This window comes from Bos grunniens, chromosome 12, assembly GCF_055505025.1.
Source record: "Bos grunniens cultivar Pamir isolate PY7600 chromosome 12, Bosgru_T2T1.0, whole genome shotgun sequence".
Lineage (NCBI taxonomy): Eukaryota > Metazoa > Chordata > Mammalia > Artiodactyla > Bovidae > Bos > Bos grunniens.
In genome coordinates, this window is record NC_141176.1 from 90,585,953 (window position 1) to 90,604,567 (window position 18,615).

The 18,615-nt window shown below is 47.3% G+C and overlaps 1 protein-coding gene and 1 non-coding gene across 3 annotated transcripts in view; both read left to right on the forward strand.

Annotated features, from left to right (window-relative positions):
* Window positions 1-18,615, forward strand: part of MYO16 (myosin XVI) — a 519,851-nt gene that overhangs the window by 449,590 nt on the left and 51,646 nt on the right. For both annotated transcript variants that reach the window (XM_086328670.1, XM_086328671.1), the window contains one exon: window positions 11,790-12,824. In XM_086328670.1, coding sequence (XP_086184796.1) covers window positions 11,790-12,824 — 1,035 coding nt within the window. The remainder of the gene's footprint in view (window positions 1-11,789; window positions 12,825-18,615) is intronic.
* On the forward strand, window positions 9,833-9,904 carry TRNAY-AUA (transfer RNA tyrosine (anticodon AUA)). The gene has a single exon. It is a non-coding gene; the product is annotated as a tRNA-Tyr (tRNA).

The following is an 18,615-nucleotide window of genomic DNA, read 5'->3' on the forward strand; positions in this document are numbered from 1 at the left end:
TCAAATCTCTAAGCCTCTTAGGGAAAAGCTACTTATATATCACTTTCCTTCACTCCTATCCCAACTTCCACATCCAATGAGGAGCCTCAAACAGAACAGTTCAGAAAGTCGGTCGCTAGTCCATGTAAACTTCTGCGAATTAGAAAGCTAAAGAGATTCATCTGGCTTCCCTGTTATCACAACCTAATTAAAAATTAAGCCTGCTTTATCTGCACACAGTAACTGAACCAATTCACGCAGGGGAGAAACATGACTCGGCAGAACTCGATGAGTGAAATTTTGGAGACCAGACAACAAAAGTTTCTGCGTTGGTGGTCTAGACATATTTAGGCAAAACCACAGTTTATTCTCAAGTAAACTTATCATAGGTTAGTTCATGTGGCGTTATTGCTTAATTACTAATTTTTAGAATTATGAAATGCAGAGGCAGTCCTTCTTTGCAGAAAAGTTTAACAAATTCTCAGATTTTAGCTGTCACCCTTGAAATGTGAGGCCCCATTCTAGGCCCAGGAGGATGCACAATATATGAAGCAAACCAAGATACCTTCCCTCCTGGGGCCTGCACTCTAGTGGGGGAGACAGATGGAAAACACAAGAGACAGATAAATACACAGAGTATTTTAGAAGACCACGGCTGCATAGGGAAATAGAGAAAGAGGTGGTGATGCCAGGTGAGAGTCTAGATGAGATGGCTGCATAGGTTTCATTGGAAAATATTACATGAACAGAGGAGGGAACACAAATTCTTTGGTAAATAAATGAGCCAAAAATGCAAAAGCTCAGCAAAGCCATAAGTTCATCTTTGACACCAAGGAGATGGGCAGACCATGGACCAGAAATCTGGTCTGTGAGATCTTTCACAGCAAGGACTTGACCCTAGTAATCTTCAAAGGCGCTCTTCATCCGTTACTTTAGAAAGAATAGATCTTCAGGAGAATTTTTTTTTAATTGCTGTTGTCATGTATGAGTCACGTTACAGTAATGCTTAGATGGAGATGAAGGAGAAATTCAGTACTTTGGGAGAAGAGGACAAATGTGTGTTTTCAGCATCATGATAATATGGGACATAGCAAAAACATGAGAGAAACCGTCTGGAGGAGAGCCTTCAGGTGGATTTAGATGTGAAAATAAATAGAAAGAGAAGGCCTTCCAAAGGAGCAAGCCCTTCTCCTCTTCTTCTCAGTGTACAAGACAAACTAGAAGGGTCTTATAGTCTCCGCAAGTTGTAAATATGCTCCCTGAGAAGGTAGATCAGGCCCACTTCCCCAGTATTACTTGTAGATTTCTACAGTGGATTATAGAGCAGATCACTGTGGTTGAAACAAAACTGGGGCCGGGGGGATATGTTAGGAAAGGAAGAATAGCATCTAAAAGGCTAAGCCTAATGAGATGGGAGGAGCTTCCCAGGGGCAAAGAACTGGCCTGCCAATGCAGGAAACATAAGAGATGCAGGTTCGATCCCTGGATCGGGAAGATCCTCTGGAGGAGGGCATGACAACCCACTCCAGTACTCTTGTCTGGAGAATCCCATGGACAGAGGAGCCTGGTAGGTTATGGTCCATTGGGTCACAAAGAGTCATATATAACTGAAGCAACTTAGCACAGCACAGCACAATGAGATGGGAAAATGTAAAATATAGACTCAAGACAGCATCATAAATTTAAAAAAAGTACTGAACAAGATGGAAAATTTGCAATCTTGTATATAAGATGGAGCCCCAACCAAATTTGAACACCATCCATGAACTCTATTAATTTGTATAAACAGGCCTTGCAATAGCCTGTAAAGCCTAAACATGCTTTCTGCCTGTGTGTACATGAGAAGTCTACCTGCCCTGGAATTGAGAATTTGGAGAAGTCAGGTACCAACTCGTCACACAGTAGGGACGGGAGACAAAGTATTGAGGCTGCAGTCGAGAGTCTTTCCTATGTGTAGCAGAAAGCAAATGTCAATTTAAAAATGTTAGTCAAGAACCACAGGGGATAAAAATATACATAAAAGCAAATGACAGGAAAAAAAAAAAAAAAGATTAATGAAGAGGAAGCAAGAAAGACCCCAGGTGTAAAACTCTTGAGATTCCTTCTACATGGAGAATCAGAAAGCTGCTAAATGCTGCCTGTTTAAAAAACATGCTGTGATATCATTAATTTGCAAGACTTTTATATAAATTATAGGTTCTTAAAATATAATCTCAGCTCACAGGTGGTTCTGAGATGCTTTTGGTGTCTCCCCACTGCGGCCCACCCCGGGGGAACTCACATCGTAGAGGCAGGGCCAGTCCATAAATCTGCTGCTTCTTCACGATCCACATTAGTGCTTCTTCCTTAATCCTGAGGGCTTGACAGCCATCACATGTCTCCTGAGGCTCCAGGTGAATCCCTGCGTTCGGCAGTGTGTTTTAAGTGGGTCTTTACAGATAGGAAGAGTAACCTGACTCATTGGGTAGAGCAGGTGTGCTGGCCGGCATCTGTCACTCTAGGACTCGGGCTCACTTGCTCCGATCCACAGCGTCTAGCATGCCGTCCGTCAGCAGTGGCCCTGGTCCTCTTTATGCCATCATCGCAGGAGCCGAAGGTGTCCAGAAAGTGCCCACTCCCCACTAGTGGCTATTTCAGTTCAAAATAATTAAAAGTGAGCAAAGTCTAAAGTTCAGTTTCTCAGTCATCAGTGCCAAGGACTCCGGAGCAGCTGGTGGGAAATTTCTTATCATCACAAAAGTCGATCTGACAGCACTGATGTTTTCTTTAAACTGGAGTCTAGTAGATTTACAGTGCTGTCTTAGTTTCAGGTGTACAGCCAAGTGAATCAATTATACGTGTCCACACAGCCACTCTTTTTTAGCTTGTTTTCCCAAGGTAGGTCATTACAGAGCATTGAGTAGAGTTCCCAGTGCTATACAGCAGACCTGTATTACTTATCTCTTGATATACAGTGGTGTGTGTGTCAGTTCCAGTCTCCCAACTTATCCCGCCTTACCTCCTTGGTAATCATAAGTTTGTTGTCTCCTGTAATTCTGTAAATCTACTCCCCTGTTATAGGTAAGCTCATTTGTACCCCTTTTTTTCAGATTCCATATATAACTGTTACCATATGCTATTTGTCTTTCTCTGTCTGACTTACTTCACTCGGTAGAGGAGAAGGCAATGGCACCCCACTCCAGTACTCTTGCCTGGAAAATCCCATGGACGGAGGAGCCTGGTAGGCTGCAGTCCATGGGGTCGAGAAGAGTTGGACACGACTGAGCGACTTCACTTTCCCTTTTCACTTTCATGCATTGGAGAAGGAAATGGAAACCCACTCCAGTGTCCTTGCCTGGAGAATCCCAGGGACGGGGGAGCCTGGTGGCTTGCCTTCTATGGGTCGCACAGAGTCAGACACGACTGAAGCGACTTAGCAGCAGCAGCAGCAGCAGCGCTCAGTAGAACAATCTCCAGGTTCCTCCTTGTCATTGTATATGGCATTATAGACAGCACTGATTTTTTTTTAACTTTTTATTTGTTTAAAGAGAACAAAAAAATTTTTTTATTTTTGTACATTTAAAAAATTTTCATGAACCTTCTAAACACTTTTGTTCAGTTGAACATATACAACTCTTCAAAATAAAGATGCTGGTGATTGTGGTGTTGTTTTGACAGGCATGCCTGTGTCTCTAGTCGTTCAGTCATAACCGACTTTTTGTGACCATTTGGACTGTATCCCGTCAGGCTCCTCTGTCCATGGGGTTCTCCAGGCAAGACTACTGGAGTGGGTTGCCATGCCTTCTTCCAGGGGATATTCCCAACCTAGGGATCGAACCTACAACTTCTGTGTCTCCTGCATCGCAGGCAGATTCTTTATGTGATGAAACAGGAGGGGACTTTAACTCAGAGAAAGTGAAAGTGTGAGTCACTCAGTCATGTCCAACTCTTTGCAACCCCATGGACTGTAGCTCTCCAGGATTGTCCATGGAATTCTCCAGGCCAGAATACTGGAGTGGGTTGGCATGCCCTCCTCCAGGGGATCGTCCCGACCCAAGGATCGAATCCAGGTCTCCTGCATTGCAGGCAGATTCTTTACCATCTGAGCCACCAGGGAAGCCCTTAACCCAGAGCATCTATGCTAATTTACCCGAAGTACCCAAAGGCTTTTAGTGGTGGCGCTAGAGTAAATTAGCACTAATTTCAAATTCATGGTTTTACCACAAGGGGAATACTGAGTTTTCTGCACCTAGAACTGTATCACACCATTATCTGTCTTCTGCAAAAGATAGGAAGGAAATTTGATCACTGCTTGAAATGTTGGGTGAACACCATTCATAAGAACAAGACCACAAATCAACTTCAGGATCTTTTCTTTTATGAAATAAAGCTGCTGAAGAACTCAGAAGGCTGTAGAGTGCAAAGAGATGCAACCGGAGAGTGAAGGTCAAAAATTGTAGAGACGCCAGTAGTTAGGTCCCCCTGAAGTAGATTCCTTTCTGCCCAGTCCTGTTCTTCGCAACATGTGCCTTTCCTAGAGGTTTTCATCCAGTAAACATGGTCGTCTGGCCAGGGCTTTTTTTTTTTTTTTTCCTCACTATCTTTGTGCCTGAAAAGCTGGAAACAATCTTGTGAGCCAGTAAATTTTAACATGTGTTTGCAAACTATTAACAAGCGAGAGCCAACTATTTGAAAGTACGATTTTTAGAAGTCTAGGATTGTTCTTTGCAAAGAGAGACCAGGAAGGGAAGAACAGGCAGTGACTTCACTTTTTCTTTGCTGAGAAGCTCCCAGCGGAGAGCTTTTCCCAGAAGCTGAGTTTCTAAACCCAGCGAGCTGACATTCCCCTCCCCCCACATGGTGACCACCGGATGGTGAAACAGCAGCACAGGACAGGTTTTCTTGGGCAGCTCTCGGCATCAGCATCTGAGCCTGATCATTTTATTACTGTCTCAGGGTCTGAGCTCATCTGCATGAAGGGCTGTCACTCAGGGTCCTCCATGAAGCCACAGGTGGGAACTGCAGTCACCTGGAAGCCGGTGACTTGCACCTCCGGGGGCCCCTGAATGTCTAAGGACTGGGACTGCTTGGCCGTCTCTGTGTCTAGGGGGTCTCTCCACCTGGTTTGTGCAGCATGACAGGTGCGGGGTGGCTGGGCTTCTCACACAGAGTCAGCGTGTCCAAGGCACATGACCCAGGAAAGAGAACGCCCGGTGGTCAGTACATTCCCTTTGACGAGCCTGCCTTAGAAGTTACACAGCAGCACTCCCACCACGTCCATCCACCAGGCAGTCCCAAAGCACACCCGGGTGTAGGAAAGATGAGGTAGATTCTGGGGCTTCCCTGGTGGCTCCAAGGTATAAGGAATCCACCTGCACTATAGCAGACTTGCAGGAGACACGGGTCGACCCCTGGGCCGGGAAGACCCCCTGGAAGAGGAAATGGCAACCCACTCCAGTATTCTCGCCTGGAGAATCCTATGGGCAGGGGACTTGGTGGGCCGCCGTCCACGGGGTCACAAGAGTTGGACACGACTGAGCACACACATGCGCCAAACAGATTCTACCTCCTGCTGGGACTGGGAACTCGACTGTGGCCAAGTTTTGGGAAATTCAGACTGCCTCTGACTGTGGACAAAACAGCTCACATCGCTCCCACATGGAAGATGCACTCATGTCTGGGTGCATGCTCAGTCACTCAGTCGTGGCCGACTCTGCAATCCCATGGACGGTAGCCCGCCCAGCAACGCTATCCGTGGTATTCTCCAGGCAAGCATATTGGAGTGGGTTGCCATTTCCTTCTCCAGGGAAGATGCATTCAGTTCAGTTCAGTCGCTCAGTCGTGTCCAACTCTTTGCGACCCCATGAACCGCAACACACCAGGCCTCCCTGTCCATCACCAACTCCCGGAGTTCACCCAAACTCATGTCCATTGAGTCAGTGATGCCATCCAACCATCTCATCCTCTCTCGTCCCCTTCTCCTCCTGCCTTCAATCTTTCCCAGCATCAGGGTCTTTTCCAATGAGTCAGCTCTTCACATCAGGTGGCCAAAGTATTGGAGCTGCAGCTTCAAAGATGCACTCACCCCTCCCCTGAACTCCCCAAAGCCTCACCCCACTACCAAGCTCAAGTCCCAGTTCCAGATCCCACCGTGTAAATCCGGTCCACGTATCCCAGCTGCTCAGACCAGGCTCCTTAGGTAGGCAGCTCCTCTAGGACTGTCCTAAACTATTGAAGGCAGGTTACCTGTTCTCCTCACAACTAGCATGTTGCTTGTGGCTTGGTTAGGATTTAGTCCTGGTGCCTAGAAAGTATTTTCCATGGCCATTTGATCCATGCTCTGGAATCTTGGCTTACCTTAGGATATTATTTCCTAGTCTACAAGAGGCTAGTCCTGTTTGGGGGGGTGGTCGTTTTCTCAGCCTGATTCCTGCTCACAGAACTCTGAGGCACCAGAACCTCTTTATCTTGTACTGACTCTTCCTTTCTCATTGCATGCTGATACGATTCCCTTAAAAACTTTGTTGAGTTTCCTGTGAATCAAATTCCACTCCTTTAGTCAAAGCCACATTTACAAATCTCTTTAAGATAACCTCCTCTCTACCTTTTTTTTTTTTTTTTTCCTGGAAGATTTCTGTAGGGCAATACCCTTAATATTCTTAGACTGTGGTTCTTATATTGTATGGTTATATATCTTATATATACAGTTCTAATATTCTTAGAGTGTCTTGTGGTTTTGTTTCTTTGAAAGGATCCATGAAACACCACCTAGAGTCTTTTCTTGGGTCTTAATAAAGTGGTTCATAGTTACGACCTTGGCTTCACCTTCAGATCATATTTTCTTGAAAATAACCCCGGATTTAATCTGGGCTTACCAGGCATTTCTTAACTTCAGAGTTATCTGCTATCTGGATGGCCCAGTGAGAAACAATCTTATTTTCAAACTCAGAAATCCCAGGCTCCTTTACAGTTAATAGTTGGTCTTTCTTTAGCTCACCGCTTTATTCCCATGTTTCCCACGGGGAAGTGGAGGGACCCAGGAGTCCACTCCTACACACTGACGAGACCTGTCGTAGACCATCCGGCTCCTCACGCGTGTTGGCTGGTGTCGGCGTTGCTCCGGGTGACAGGGCTGCTAAGCTTTCCACAAAGGTGCAAAACCGGCCATGTTCCTTCCGCTTCCAGCATCTTTCTCACTTTCCTTTAAATCTCACCGGGAGCTTTCTTGAAGGTCACACTTCTGCTAACAGTACCGTCAAGATTTCTCCAGTTTCCCAAGGCTCCTGCCAGGCTTTTAAAGTCTGTGTTTCTTGTGAATAGTAGCACTGCATTCCAGGTTCCAGTATCTGCAGTAGCTGTCTGCTGCTATGTAACAAACCTCTCCAAACTTCAGTGCCTTAAAATGGCGAAGACTAGCAGTCTCCTCCCTCCCTCTGTGTGTGTGTGTGTGTGTCTGTCTGTCTGTCTCTCTGTCTGTCATTCTTTTTCTCTGTCTGTCTCTCTCTTTCTTTCTCTGTCTCTGACTCTGTCTCTCCCTGTCTCTGTCTGTCTGTCTGTCTCTGTTTCTTCTCTGTCTCTCTCTCTCTCTGTCTCTCTGTCTGTCTCTTTGTCTCTCTCTCTGTCTCTGTCCGCCTGTCTGTCGGTCTGTCTCTCTCTCTCTCTGTGTCTGTCTATTTGTCTGTCTCTCTGTCTTGCTCTCTGTCTCTCCCTGTCTGTCTCTCTCTCTCCTTCTCTCTGTCTGTCTGTCTCTTTCTCTCTGTCTCTCTCTGTCGGTCTGTCTCTGTCTCTCTCTCTCTGTCTGTCTCTCTATTTGTCTCTCTCTGTCTTGCTCTCTGTTTCTCTCTGTCTGTCTCTCTCTTTCTCTCTGTCTCTGTCTGTCTGTCTGTCTGTCTCTTTCTCTCTGTCTCTGTCTGTCTGTCTGTCTCTTTCTCTCTCTCTGTCTGTCTGTCGGTCTGTCTCTCTCTCCACTCTAGCAGTTGGCTGGCATCAGCTAAGGCCCTGTCCTGCAAGCTGTCTCCCAGCTGTACTTAGACAGCAGCAGGGCCGGGACAGCCCACAGGCTCAGCTCTTTGGGTCTCTGGAGTCTGGGCTGGGGAAATGCAGACAGCTGGGGCCTGGGGCAGACGGTGCTCTGTCATCTCTCTCCTCTGTCTGGCCTCCCCACAGCAGGGCTGCTTCAGCATCCGCAGACTTCTCCCGCAGAGATCAGGGCCACCGAGACACGTGTCCCAAGAGAGGAGGAGCCAGCAGGGCCACACCGCCCCGGCAAGCCTCAGCAGAGCCTCGGCATTCCTTTCGCCATGTTTTATTCATGGGGCCAGCACAGAGGTCCTTCTAGCTTCCAGGCTCTGGAAGAGCAGCAGGGACTAAGAATATTGTTGAAGGCAATTTTGGAAAATACAGTCTGCCACACATCCTTTAAATTATTCAGATCTTCAGAACAACTCTATAATACTAATGTTAAAATTTTGTTTGGTTCATTAACTTTCTGGGAGAAGCTTATGAGTTGCTGTGCTTTAGCGCATTGAAAGCCTTCGGGATAATGCGCATTAATTACAGAATTGTGCATTTGGGGGTATTTTCTGCTCTTAAAAGTTGGCTGCTTTGGTGAACCCTGTATAATACTGGCCTCCAAAGATGTCCATTGAGTTAGAAAATTAACTTTGTTCTTTTCAATTCTCGTCTGGATGTCTCCCATTTGTTTCATGTTTACAAAGTGCCAGCGTCTGAACTAAGCCCTTTGCATACACCATTTTATTTCTCTGAGATAATTACTGATATCACCATTTTATGCATGACTATACTGAAGCTTCCCTGATAGCTCAGTTGTAAAGAATCGGCCTGCAATGCAGGAGAACCCGGTTTCATTCCTGTGTCGGGAAGATCCTCTGGAGTAAGGGATAGGCTACCCACTCCAGTATTCTTGGGCTTCCCTGGTGGCTCTGCTGGTGAAGTATCCACCTACAATGTGGGAGACTTTGGTTCAATCCCTGGGTTGGGAAGATCCCCTGGAGAAGGGAAAGGCTACCCACTCCAGTATTCTGACCTGGAGAATTCCATGGACTGTATATCCATGGGGTGGCAAAGAGTCAGACACGACCGAGTGACTTTCACATTCTGAAGCTTAGAGGGATGTGACCAAGAGGTCTTCTAAAATTATAATTTGCATGAATGCCACAACCACAAGTGTGCACACACACCCAATTCTGTGACCCCCTCTTATGGCCTGTATTTGCCCACCTCATAATATATATCATGTTCTAATTGCTATAGAATTAGAAATAACTTTTTTTTTAGTTCTCTGACTCAGCTAAGAGGGCAGAGGAGGCAGGGAACATTTTCTGTGTATTCACTGATGTGTCTTAAGAAGTATTGGTTAAACACACAGCTAAATGAATAACAGCGTGGAATGCTGGTCCTGCTGGAGTTTGAATGCAAGTCTGTCTGACTCCAGAGCCTTTCATTTTAACCCTAAAAGTGGAGTTGTTGCCCCCAAAGTGAGGTGGAGACTCTCATATGTGCAGTCATAATGACAGAAAAGCCTGGCTGCCTGCCTTAAATAACTCAGGAACTCAGCAAAATTAGATGTGCTTATTTAGATCAAGACTTCCTACAGATTAGCACAATACCAAATTGGTAAAACAGTTCACGATTTTTGAGAAGTTTTGATATTTCAGCAAAACTGTATGTAATTTTCTAAAATTAGCGTCTCAGTTTCCAGAGAAATTGTATTCAATAAAATCTACTATGATTTATAGTAAAAATATTAGGAAAAGGACTTTTAGAATTTTTAACTTTAATAAAAGTTTTGAGTCATATTTAAATAGTTTTTCTGCCTCTTTCAAAATTAGTTCTAATAGTATGCTCTTGGGCTTCCCTAGTAGCTCAGATGGTAAAGCATCTGTCTATAATGCAGGAGACCCAGGTTCGATCCCTGGTTCGGGAAGATCCTCTGGAGACAGAAATGGCAACCCACTCCAGTATTCTTGCCTGGAGAATTCCATGGACGGAGGAGCCTGGCAGGCTACAGTCCATGTAGCTGTTGCATGTCCAGGTGGGGCTGCAAAGAGTCGGACGGGACTGAGCAACTAATACACAACAGTATGCTCCTTTGTTTTTCTAAATACAGTCCTTCTTTCCAACTTCAGTTCCCGCTTAAGTTCTTAGTGAAATATAACACTCTTGATTTCCCTACTGTTTGTTAGGATTTAAGTATGTTCAGTTCAGTTCAGTCGCTCAGTCATGTCTGACTCTTTGCGACCCCATGAATCGCAGCACGCCAGGCCTCCCTGTCCATCACCAACTCCCAGAGTTCACTCAGACTCACCTCCATCGAGTCAGTGATGCCATCCAGCCATCTCATCCTCTGTTGTCCCCTTCTCCTCCTGCCCCCAATCCCTCCCAGCATCAGAGTCTTTTCCAATGAGTCAACTCTTCGCATGAGGTGGCCAAAGTATTGGGAGTTTCAGCTTTAGCATCATTCCCTCCAAAGAAATCCCAGGGCTGATCTCCTTCAGAATGGACCGGTTGGATCTCCTTGCAGGCCAAGGGACTCTCAAGAGTCTTCTCCAACACCACAGTTCAAAAGCATCAATTCTTCGGCGCTCAGCCTTCTTCACAGTCCAACTCTCACATCCATACATGACCACTGGAAAAACCATAGCCTTGACTAGACGAACCTTTGTTGGCAAAGTAATGTCTCTGCTTTTCAATATGCTATCTAGGTTGGTCATAACTTTCTTTCCAAGGAGTAAGCGTCTTTTAATTTCATGGCTGCAGTCACCATCTGCAATGATTTTGGAGCCCAAAAAAATAAAGTCTGACACTGTTTCCACTGTTTCCGCATCTACTTCCCATGAAGTGATGGGACCAGATGCCATGATCTTCGTTTTCCGAATGTTGAGCTTTAAGCCAACTTTTTCACTCTCCTCTTTCACCTTTATCAAGAGGCTTTTTAGTTCCTCTTCACTTTCTGCCATAAGGGTGGTGTCATCTGCGTATCTGAGGTAATTGATATTTCTCCTGGCAATCTTGATTCCAGCTTGTGCTTCTTCCAGTGCAAATATGTTAGTTAATTGTAAAACTCACTCTTGGCATCATTTTCACAAAGTTCTTTTTAGAAAGATAATCTCTCCATGCTGCAGTTGTTTTCACTGGTGGGTTGTGTTCATTTCACCGGGGTGCCTGCTCAGTTGCTTCGATCATATCTGACTTCTTGCAGCCTCATGGACTGTAGCCCACCAGGCTCTTCTGTCCATGGAATTTCTTAGGCAAGAATACTGGAGTGGGTTGCCATTTCCTTCTCCAGGGGTTCTCCCCAGCCCAGGGATTGAACCCCTGTCTCCTGTGTCTCCTGCACTTCAGGTGGATGCTTTACCACTGACTCACCAGGGAAGCCCTAGATTATTTCAACAACCCAGCTTCCGAGGATTTCCTATAAGAAACACCCAGGGGGCACCAAGTCTCTGATTTTCACCTTCTCCCCAGTCTCCTAGAAGTCCTGAGGATCGGTCAGGCCAGTCCTCAGTCCTCACGTGTCAGGCCCTTAGAACCCAGGTGTGAGCAGGCTCCAGGGGAGATGTGCGGTGCCCTCCCCGCCGCATCCCAGGCCCTTCATCCCTGGCATCCCGGGTCTCTTTATGGCCAGTGTACCTCCTCCTTGTCCTCCAGCTCCAAGACCAAAACTGGTTTTCTCCTGGGCAGTCGCGGGGAGTGTGGGGAGACCCGGACCCTGGGGGGTGGGAGGACGGGGCCCCTGGAGGGGGCAGGCCAGCGCGGGTTGGGGCCTGGGTCGCGCTGACGCTCTGGCCCCCTCTCTGTCCCTGGCCCAGCTCTCACCCGGCCCCGGCCGCACAGCGACGACTACAGCACCATGAAGAAGGTCCCCCCTCGGAAGCCCAAGCGAAGCCCCCACACCAAGCTCAGCGGTTCCTCGGAGGAGATCTCGGGCGCCCGGCCAGGGGCGGCAGGGCCCGGGGGCGCGAGGCGCAGAGCGGGCGGCCCGCAGCGCCTCCCGGGAGTCCCCGCGCCCCCCGCGCCCCCCGCGCCCCCGGAGCCCGAGCCCGAGCCCGTCTACATCGAGATGCTGGGCCGCGCCGGCAGCCCCGAGCCGGCCGAGGCGGTGTACGAGGAGATGAAGTACTGGGCGCCCCCCGGGGACGCGGGCGGCCGGGGGGCGGGCGCCGGCTCGGCGTGCGCGTCGCCCCCCGCGGCCCCCGAGGACGGCGGCGCCGGCGGGGACGCGTGCGGCATCCCCGCGCCCTTCCCCAACCTGCTGGCGCACCGGCCCCCGCTGCTCGTGTTCCCCCCCACGCCGGCCACCTGCTCCCCCGCGTCCGACGAGTCGCCCTTGACGCCCCTGGAGGTGAAGAAGCTGCCGGTGCTGGAGACCAACCTCAAGTACCCCGTGCAGCCCGAGGGCTCCAGCCCCCTGTCCCCCCAGCACCCCAAAACCCCCAAGGGGGACGGCGACCGGCCCGCGTCCCCGGGCGTCCCCGCGCTCGCGGGGCCGCACGGAGCCTCCCCGCCCCCGACGCCCCCGCCCGCGCCCCCCGCCGCCCCGCGGCCACCCGGGCACTTCCCCTTCGCGGCCCCCGCGGAGCCCCCCAGGGTCCCCCCGAAGCCCACCTCGGCCCCCGCAGGCGCGCCCTGCAGCCCCCTCCCCAAAACCCCGTATTCCCCCGGGAAGACGGCCCGAGGGGAGCCCAGGAAGGCCACCACCACTGGCGCCCCCTCCCCGGCCCCCTACAGCCCCCCGAACTCCAGAGCTCTGGGCAGCCCCCTGGACGAGCTGGCCAGCCTGTTCAACTCCGGCAGGAGCGTGCTCCGGAGGTCTGCGGTGGGCAGGAGGATCCGCGAACCCCAGGGTGAGTCTGGAGCACTGAGCTCGCTCAGACAGGTCCAGATGTGAGGGTAGGGGTGCTGTGCAGAGGAATGCGGTGTTAAGGAATGCGCGGGGTCCCTGCAGGGTCCTTCAGAGCAGGTAGCGGCTTTAAGATCATCTTATATGCAACCGGTATGGCCAAGTAGTTAAGAATGCATCTTTCCCATTTTGCAGACACAAGTTCATGATATTAAAAACACATTGCACTAAAACCAGGCTTCAGACAGCCTGGTGAAACGATGGGCATTAGAGCAAAACTCAGCTTGAGCCACTGACTTCCCTTTGCTAACAATATCCGGATATAACTTGGAAATGGCAGTTGCCACGTGCTGTTATATTGAGATGTCCTTTTGGGGTTACCCGAACACCCTCGCCTTACTGGCCGTCTCATTTCCATTCCGTGCCTCTGGAGTGATTACTTCTCAGTTACTCCCTGACACTCAGTACCACTTGGTAGGAAGCCCAGCCCAGGAAGGCCACTGCCGGGGCCCCGTCCCCCGCCTCCTACAGCTGCACCCCCGAACTTCAGGCCTCTAGGCAGCCTCCCCGGAGGAGCTGGCCAGCCTCTTCAACTGTTGTTGCCAGTAAATGATTTGCCTTCTGGTCCCAAGGACCATTTTCACTCCATTCTGTTCTGTCTGCATCTTCTCGCGGAGCATCTCAATTACTCAGCTGTTGACAAGCCAGTCCCAGTGAGCTCAGGGCTAGACTGTGGCAGCCAGAGGCCGTGGCCTGTATCAAAAAGTATTTATTTTGTGTCCCTATAAAAGTAGAATGTAGCTATCAAAAAAAAAAAAACCTCATTAAGAATTTTTTTGTTGATCTCTTGTTAGTAGCTCACCTCATTCAGATGAGGTTGTCTTTGGGCTCAGATTCTCTTAATAACCACAAAGAACATCGTCATCTTCCAAAAAGCATCTGAAGGCTTTTATATGAAACCAAAATATTTTCTAGCGTTCTGTATTTGGGAAGTGAACTACAGTAATATAAAGCATCTTCTCTTAAAACTGTAATGGGTCCCTCGGTCATAATGCCATTATGTAGATGACAGCTACTGGCATCCTTACTTTACAGAGATGGGAGACTTCAGGGCAAGGAGGCTAAGCACCTTCCTTAAGGTCAGGCAGTAGGACCAAAAGTAGCCACTTACCTGCTCTTTCTCCTAAAGAAAATACATAGCTGCATTGGCTTTCATCATCTGATGAGGTACAAAAAACCCCCTAGAAAACCTAGGAAATGTTCTCAATAAGTGAAAAGTACGTCAAGGCTAAGAACACTTAGCAAATGGATGAATAACCTGCTCTTTGTTTACTCTTCAGACTAATAAGCTAATTGTTTAGCCATTTCTTCTTAATTATAAGTCATTAATAAAAGAAATTGTCCTTGTAAGTAGGGGATGACTTGAATTTCACAAGTCATATGTTTCATTCCAAGGAACAAAACAGACTCTAAAAGAAAAGCATTACACGAACACATTAATGTTTGCTTTGCTTTTGGAACTAAAAGTTTATTAAAGCGTCATAAGCCTCCTTTTACTATAGATGAGAGTTGGATGAATTCTTCTCGGATGTATTCAGAAAAGTGAAGTTAATGATTTTCTAGATGGGTGGCAATCCTTTGGAAATCCCTAAGTCTACTCTTGAGAGTTCCTTGGACTACAAGGAGATCCAACCAGTCCATTCTAAAGGAGATCAGTCCTGGGTGTTCTTTGGAAGGACTGATGCTAAAGCTGAAACTCCAATCCTTTGGCCACCTCATGTGAAGAGTTGACTCATTGGAAAAGACTCTGATGCTGGGAGGGATTGAGGGGAGGAGGAGAAGGGGACGACAGAGGATGAGATAGATGGCTGGATGGCATCACTGACTCGATGGACATGAGTTTGTGTGAACTCCGGGAGTTGGTGATGGACAGGGAGGCCTGGCGTGCTGCAATTCATGGGGTCGCAAAGAGTCAGGCACGACTGAGTGACTGAACTGAACTGAACTGAAATCTAGGACTCGCAGGGAGGACCACAGAGAGGTCTCCAGCCAGGGTGCCCGGATATGCTAATTATATTTCCCCGTGGTGACATTAACCAGTGCCCGCTAACATCCATCAAAACCTCAAGGACACCATCGTTAGTGCAACTCTAAAATTAGAAAGCATCTATTTTCCTCCTGTAGGCTTTTACAAAATACTCTTCACTTAGAAAAGGTTGTCTGGAGCCACTTAAGACTTTCTTACAAATGCCTGCATTGGCAGCTTCTGCCCCCAGCACAGTGGCTGTAATAACAGCTGCAGTAGAAGAGGCTTGTCCCCACGCACCAGGTGACTGGGGTCCAGCTGTGCGGCTGAGAACCCTGTGATCCCTCATGGTTCGTGACTCGGGAAATGTCCCCACGAACCCAGTGACTGGGGTCCAGCTGTGCGGCTAAGAACCCTGTGATCCCTCATGGTTCGTGACTCGGGAAATGTCCCCACACACCCAGTGACTGGGGTCCAGCTGTGCGGCTGAGAACCCTGTGATCCCTCACAGTTCGTGACTCGGGAAACTCCTGGACCACAGCACAGAACGCGTCCTCGTGGCATCTTTCAGCATGCAGGAGGGGCTTAAGAGAAGACTGGGAAGGAAAAAAAAGTCATCACACTGGAGCTAATCACCAGAGCTGCTTATATGATTATTAAGGTTTACACACTGTGATCCAGGAACCAGGAATCCATTTTCTACTAAATGAATCTCATGGCTGTTATTCATGATTTACTGAAGTCCTGGGACTTCTTTTAAGATTACAAATATTTTTCTTTACCCTCTTTATATTTAAAAATGCTCTTCTCTTCACCCGAAAGAGCTTTCTTACCAAAGAATCCAGTGGGCAGCTAATTCTGCCTCAAGGCACCTGAATTAATTACAGCCCGATTTTTGGACAGTTGTGATGTGGGGAAATTGTACCGCAAATTTGGGGAGCATTTCAGAACTTCCCCCTCGATTCTTTGGAGAGCGACCTTGAAGAGATCATGTATTAGTCGCTCAGTCGTATATGACTCTTTGCGACCCCATAAACTGTAGCCCGACAGGCTCCTCTGTCCATGGGATTCTCTAGGCAAGAATACTGGAGAGGGCTGCCATTCCCTTCTCCAGGGAATCTTCCTGAACCAGGTATCAAACCCAGGCCTCCCAGATGTAGGTAGATTCTTTACCGTCTGAGCCACCTCAGTCCAGTTCAGTCGCTCAGTCGTGTCCGACTCTTTGCATCCCATGGACTGCAGCGCGCCAGGCCTCCCTGTCCATCGCCAACTCCCGGTTTACTCAAACTCAGATCCATTGAGCTGGTGATGCCATCCAACCATCTCATCCTCTGTCGTCCCTTTCTCCTCCTGCCTTCGATCTTTTCAAGTATCAGGGTCTTTTCCAGTGAGTCAGGTCTTCACATCAGGTGGCCAAAGGATTGGAGTTTCAGCTTCAACATCAGTCCTTCCAAGGAGTATTGAGGACTGATTTCCTTTAGGATGGACTGGCTGAATCTCCTTACAGTCCAAGGAACTCTCAAGAGTCTTCTCCAACACCACAGTTCAAAAGTATCAATTCTTTGGCGCTCAGCTTTCTTCACAGTCCAACTCTCACATCAGTACATGACTACTGGAAAAACCATAGCCTTGACTAGACGGACCTTTGTTGATAAAATAATGTCTCTCCACAAATAGTCGAGTGTTGACAGTTCCTTGCTTTGGACTTGAGAAAAGGCATTCAGAGGATTCGCTCCAAACTACTTTTGGCACTGATTAACACGTAGGGAATGGTGAGTCGTGGATAGCAAACAAGGTCCTGTGGTGTTTAATTATACTCCGTTGCTACTCTGTAGACCTAAATATGGGATTTCATAACTATCGTATTCCTATAGACTCCTGGATATTCAACTGGAGGAACACAAAGTCACAGAAGCTCTTGAGTCCAGAATGCAGGTGGACAAAATGTGATTGTCCAGGTGACGGCCGTGGCGACAGCTTGGCAGGAGGTGTCTTAGCTGCTGTGGTTGCAGGGGCTACTGTGCTCCAGGCATGGTTTTAATAACCTGTTTAGTTCTCACAAGACTAAACAGTGTCTGCTGTGGTGTCCCCATTCTACAGATGGGAAAACTAAGGCATAGAGATTAAACTTGCTCCCACTTTGAGAGACACAGCCTGACTTAAATGCAGTGATTCTGGCTCTAGAGGCGACTGTCTCAGTTACCTACACCGTGAGGCCCAGAACTGCAGGGAATTAAAATAAAATAGAGAGTAAGGCTTTAAAAAGCACTATTTACTCACCCAAGGTGCAACAAGTAAGAGTCTTACAGTTTGGATAAGAAAACTGCTTCATAAAATTCCAAACATGTACTTTACAGCTCAGGGATACATACAACTGCAGAATGTGTTCTGGGGGCCGCTGGGCCTTAGAATGAAGAACAACCACGTGTTTAATTGTCTGTCCTTTCTGTTGATCCCATTCATTCACAAGGTGTTTTTCTTCTGATGCCATATTATGGTTAATATTATTATGCTAATTTTTTTTATAGCTGCTTAGTTTCAAAAATTATGAGACGGAGTTCACATGCAGAGTGGATACCATTTGCTTCTTGGGGCCACGAGGGTGCGCCATTGCTCCAAACGGTTCCTTCCATGGCTGGTTGTTTATCTAGAATGTGAAATAAAATGAGCATGTTTTCTGTGTCCATTGAAAAAGAGCAGGATGATCAGGCATTAACAAAAATGCAGTACGCCTCAGAAACCTGGGGAAGAAAGTGGAGGAGTCTGATTTGCAGAATATGTAAAAAAAAAAATTATTTTGTGACTTTCTGATACTGTGCATCTTTAGTTTACATAATATAAATAGGTAGTTAAAAATTATATTGACAACAAGAAACATAGAGACAATATTTCTTTGCATGTATTAGGTGTTTAGTAAATACATTTGATGAAAACCTACCTTTAAAAAAGCAGTTTGACATATAAATATATTTGATAAATCTGGCCCTGGGGCATTTTTACAAATCAGAACCACTGCAGCCAAATGGAAATTACTCTTAATTTCAAATATTTTATTTCATTGCATAAATACTCCAAGTAAGGATATTTTGAGTTTTGACTTCTCTGGTGGCTCAGATGGTAAAAGAAACCTTCTACAATGCAGGAGACCCAGGTTTGATCCCTGGGTCGGGAAGATCCCTTGGAGAAGGGAATGGCAACCCACTCTAGTGTTCTTGCCTGAAGAGTCCCACAGGTCACAAAGAGTTGGACACAACTGAGTAATACTTTCATTATATAAATGAAATTTTTACAGTGTAATGCTTGATTCCATAAGACCATTTATTTTTTAAAGAATTATTTTCAAAGTTGGCTTTATGGAAAATTTCAAACACATACAAAAGTACAGCGGATTAATGAACTATCTCTGTGACCAATCTTAGCTCATCTCCAGCTTCCTCCACCATCACTCAATTATGTGGAAATATGTCCCAATGTCAGAGCAATTTACTGATAAATATTTGTATAAATTTCGTTAGGGAAGTCCTTTAGAAAAAAAATAAAAGATTTATTCTTAAGTCACTTTAATAAGTACAGACCTGTCGATCCGTTTGAACATCTTAGACTTGATTAACTAACATCATCTTGCTGCTCAAGACAGAAGCTACCCCTAAGGTGCTGGAGCATCATTTTTTCATGATGCAGCTGAAATAATTCTCAGGAGTCAGCTTTCCAACAGAAATCGCTGGCCTTCGAGAACTTCCACAGGGTCTGTGAGCACAGCCCCCTACAT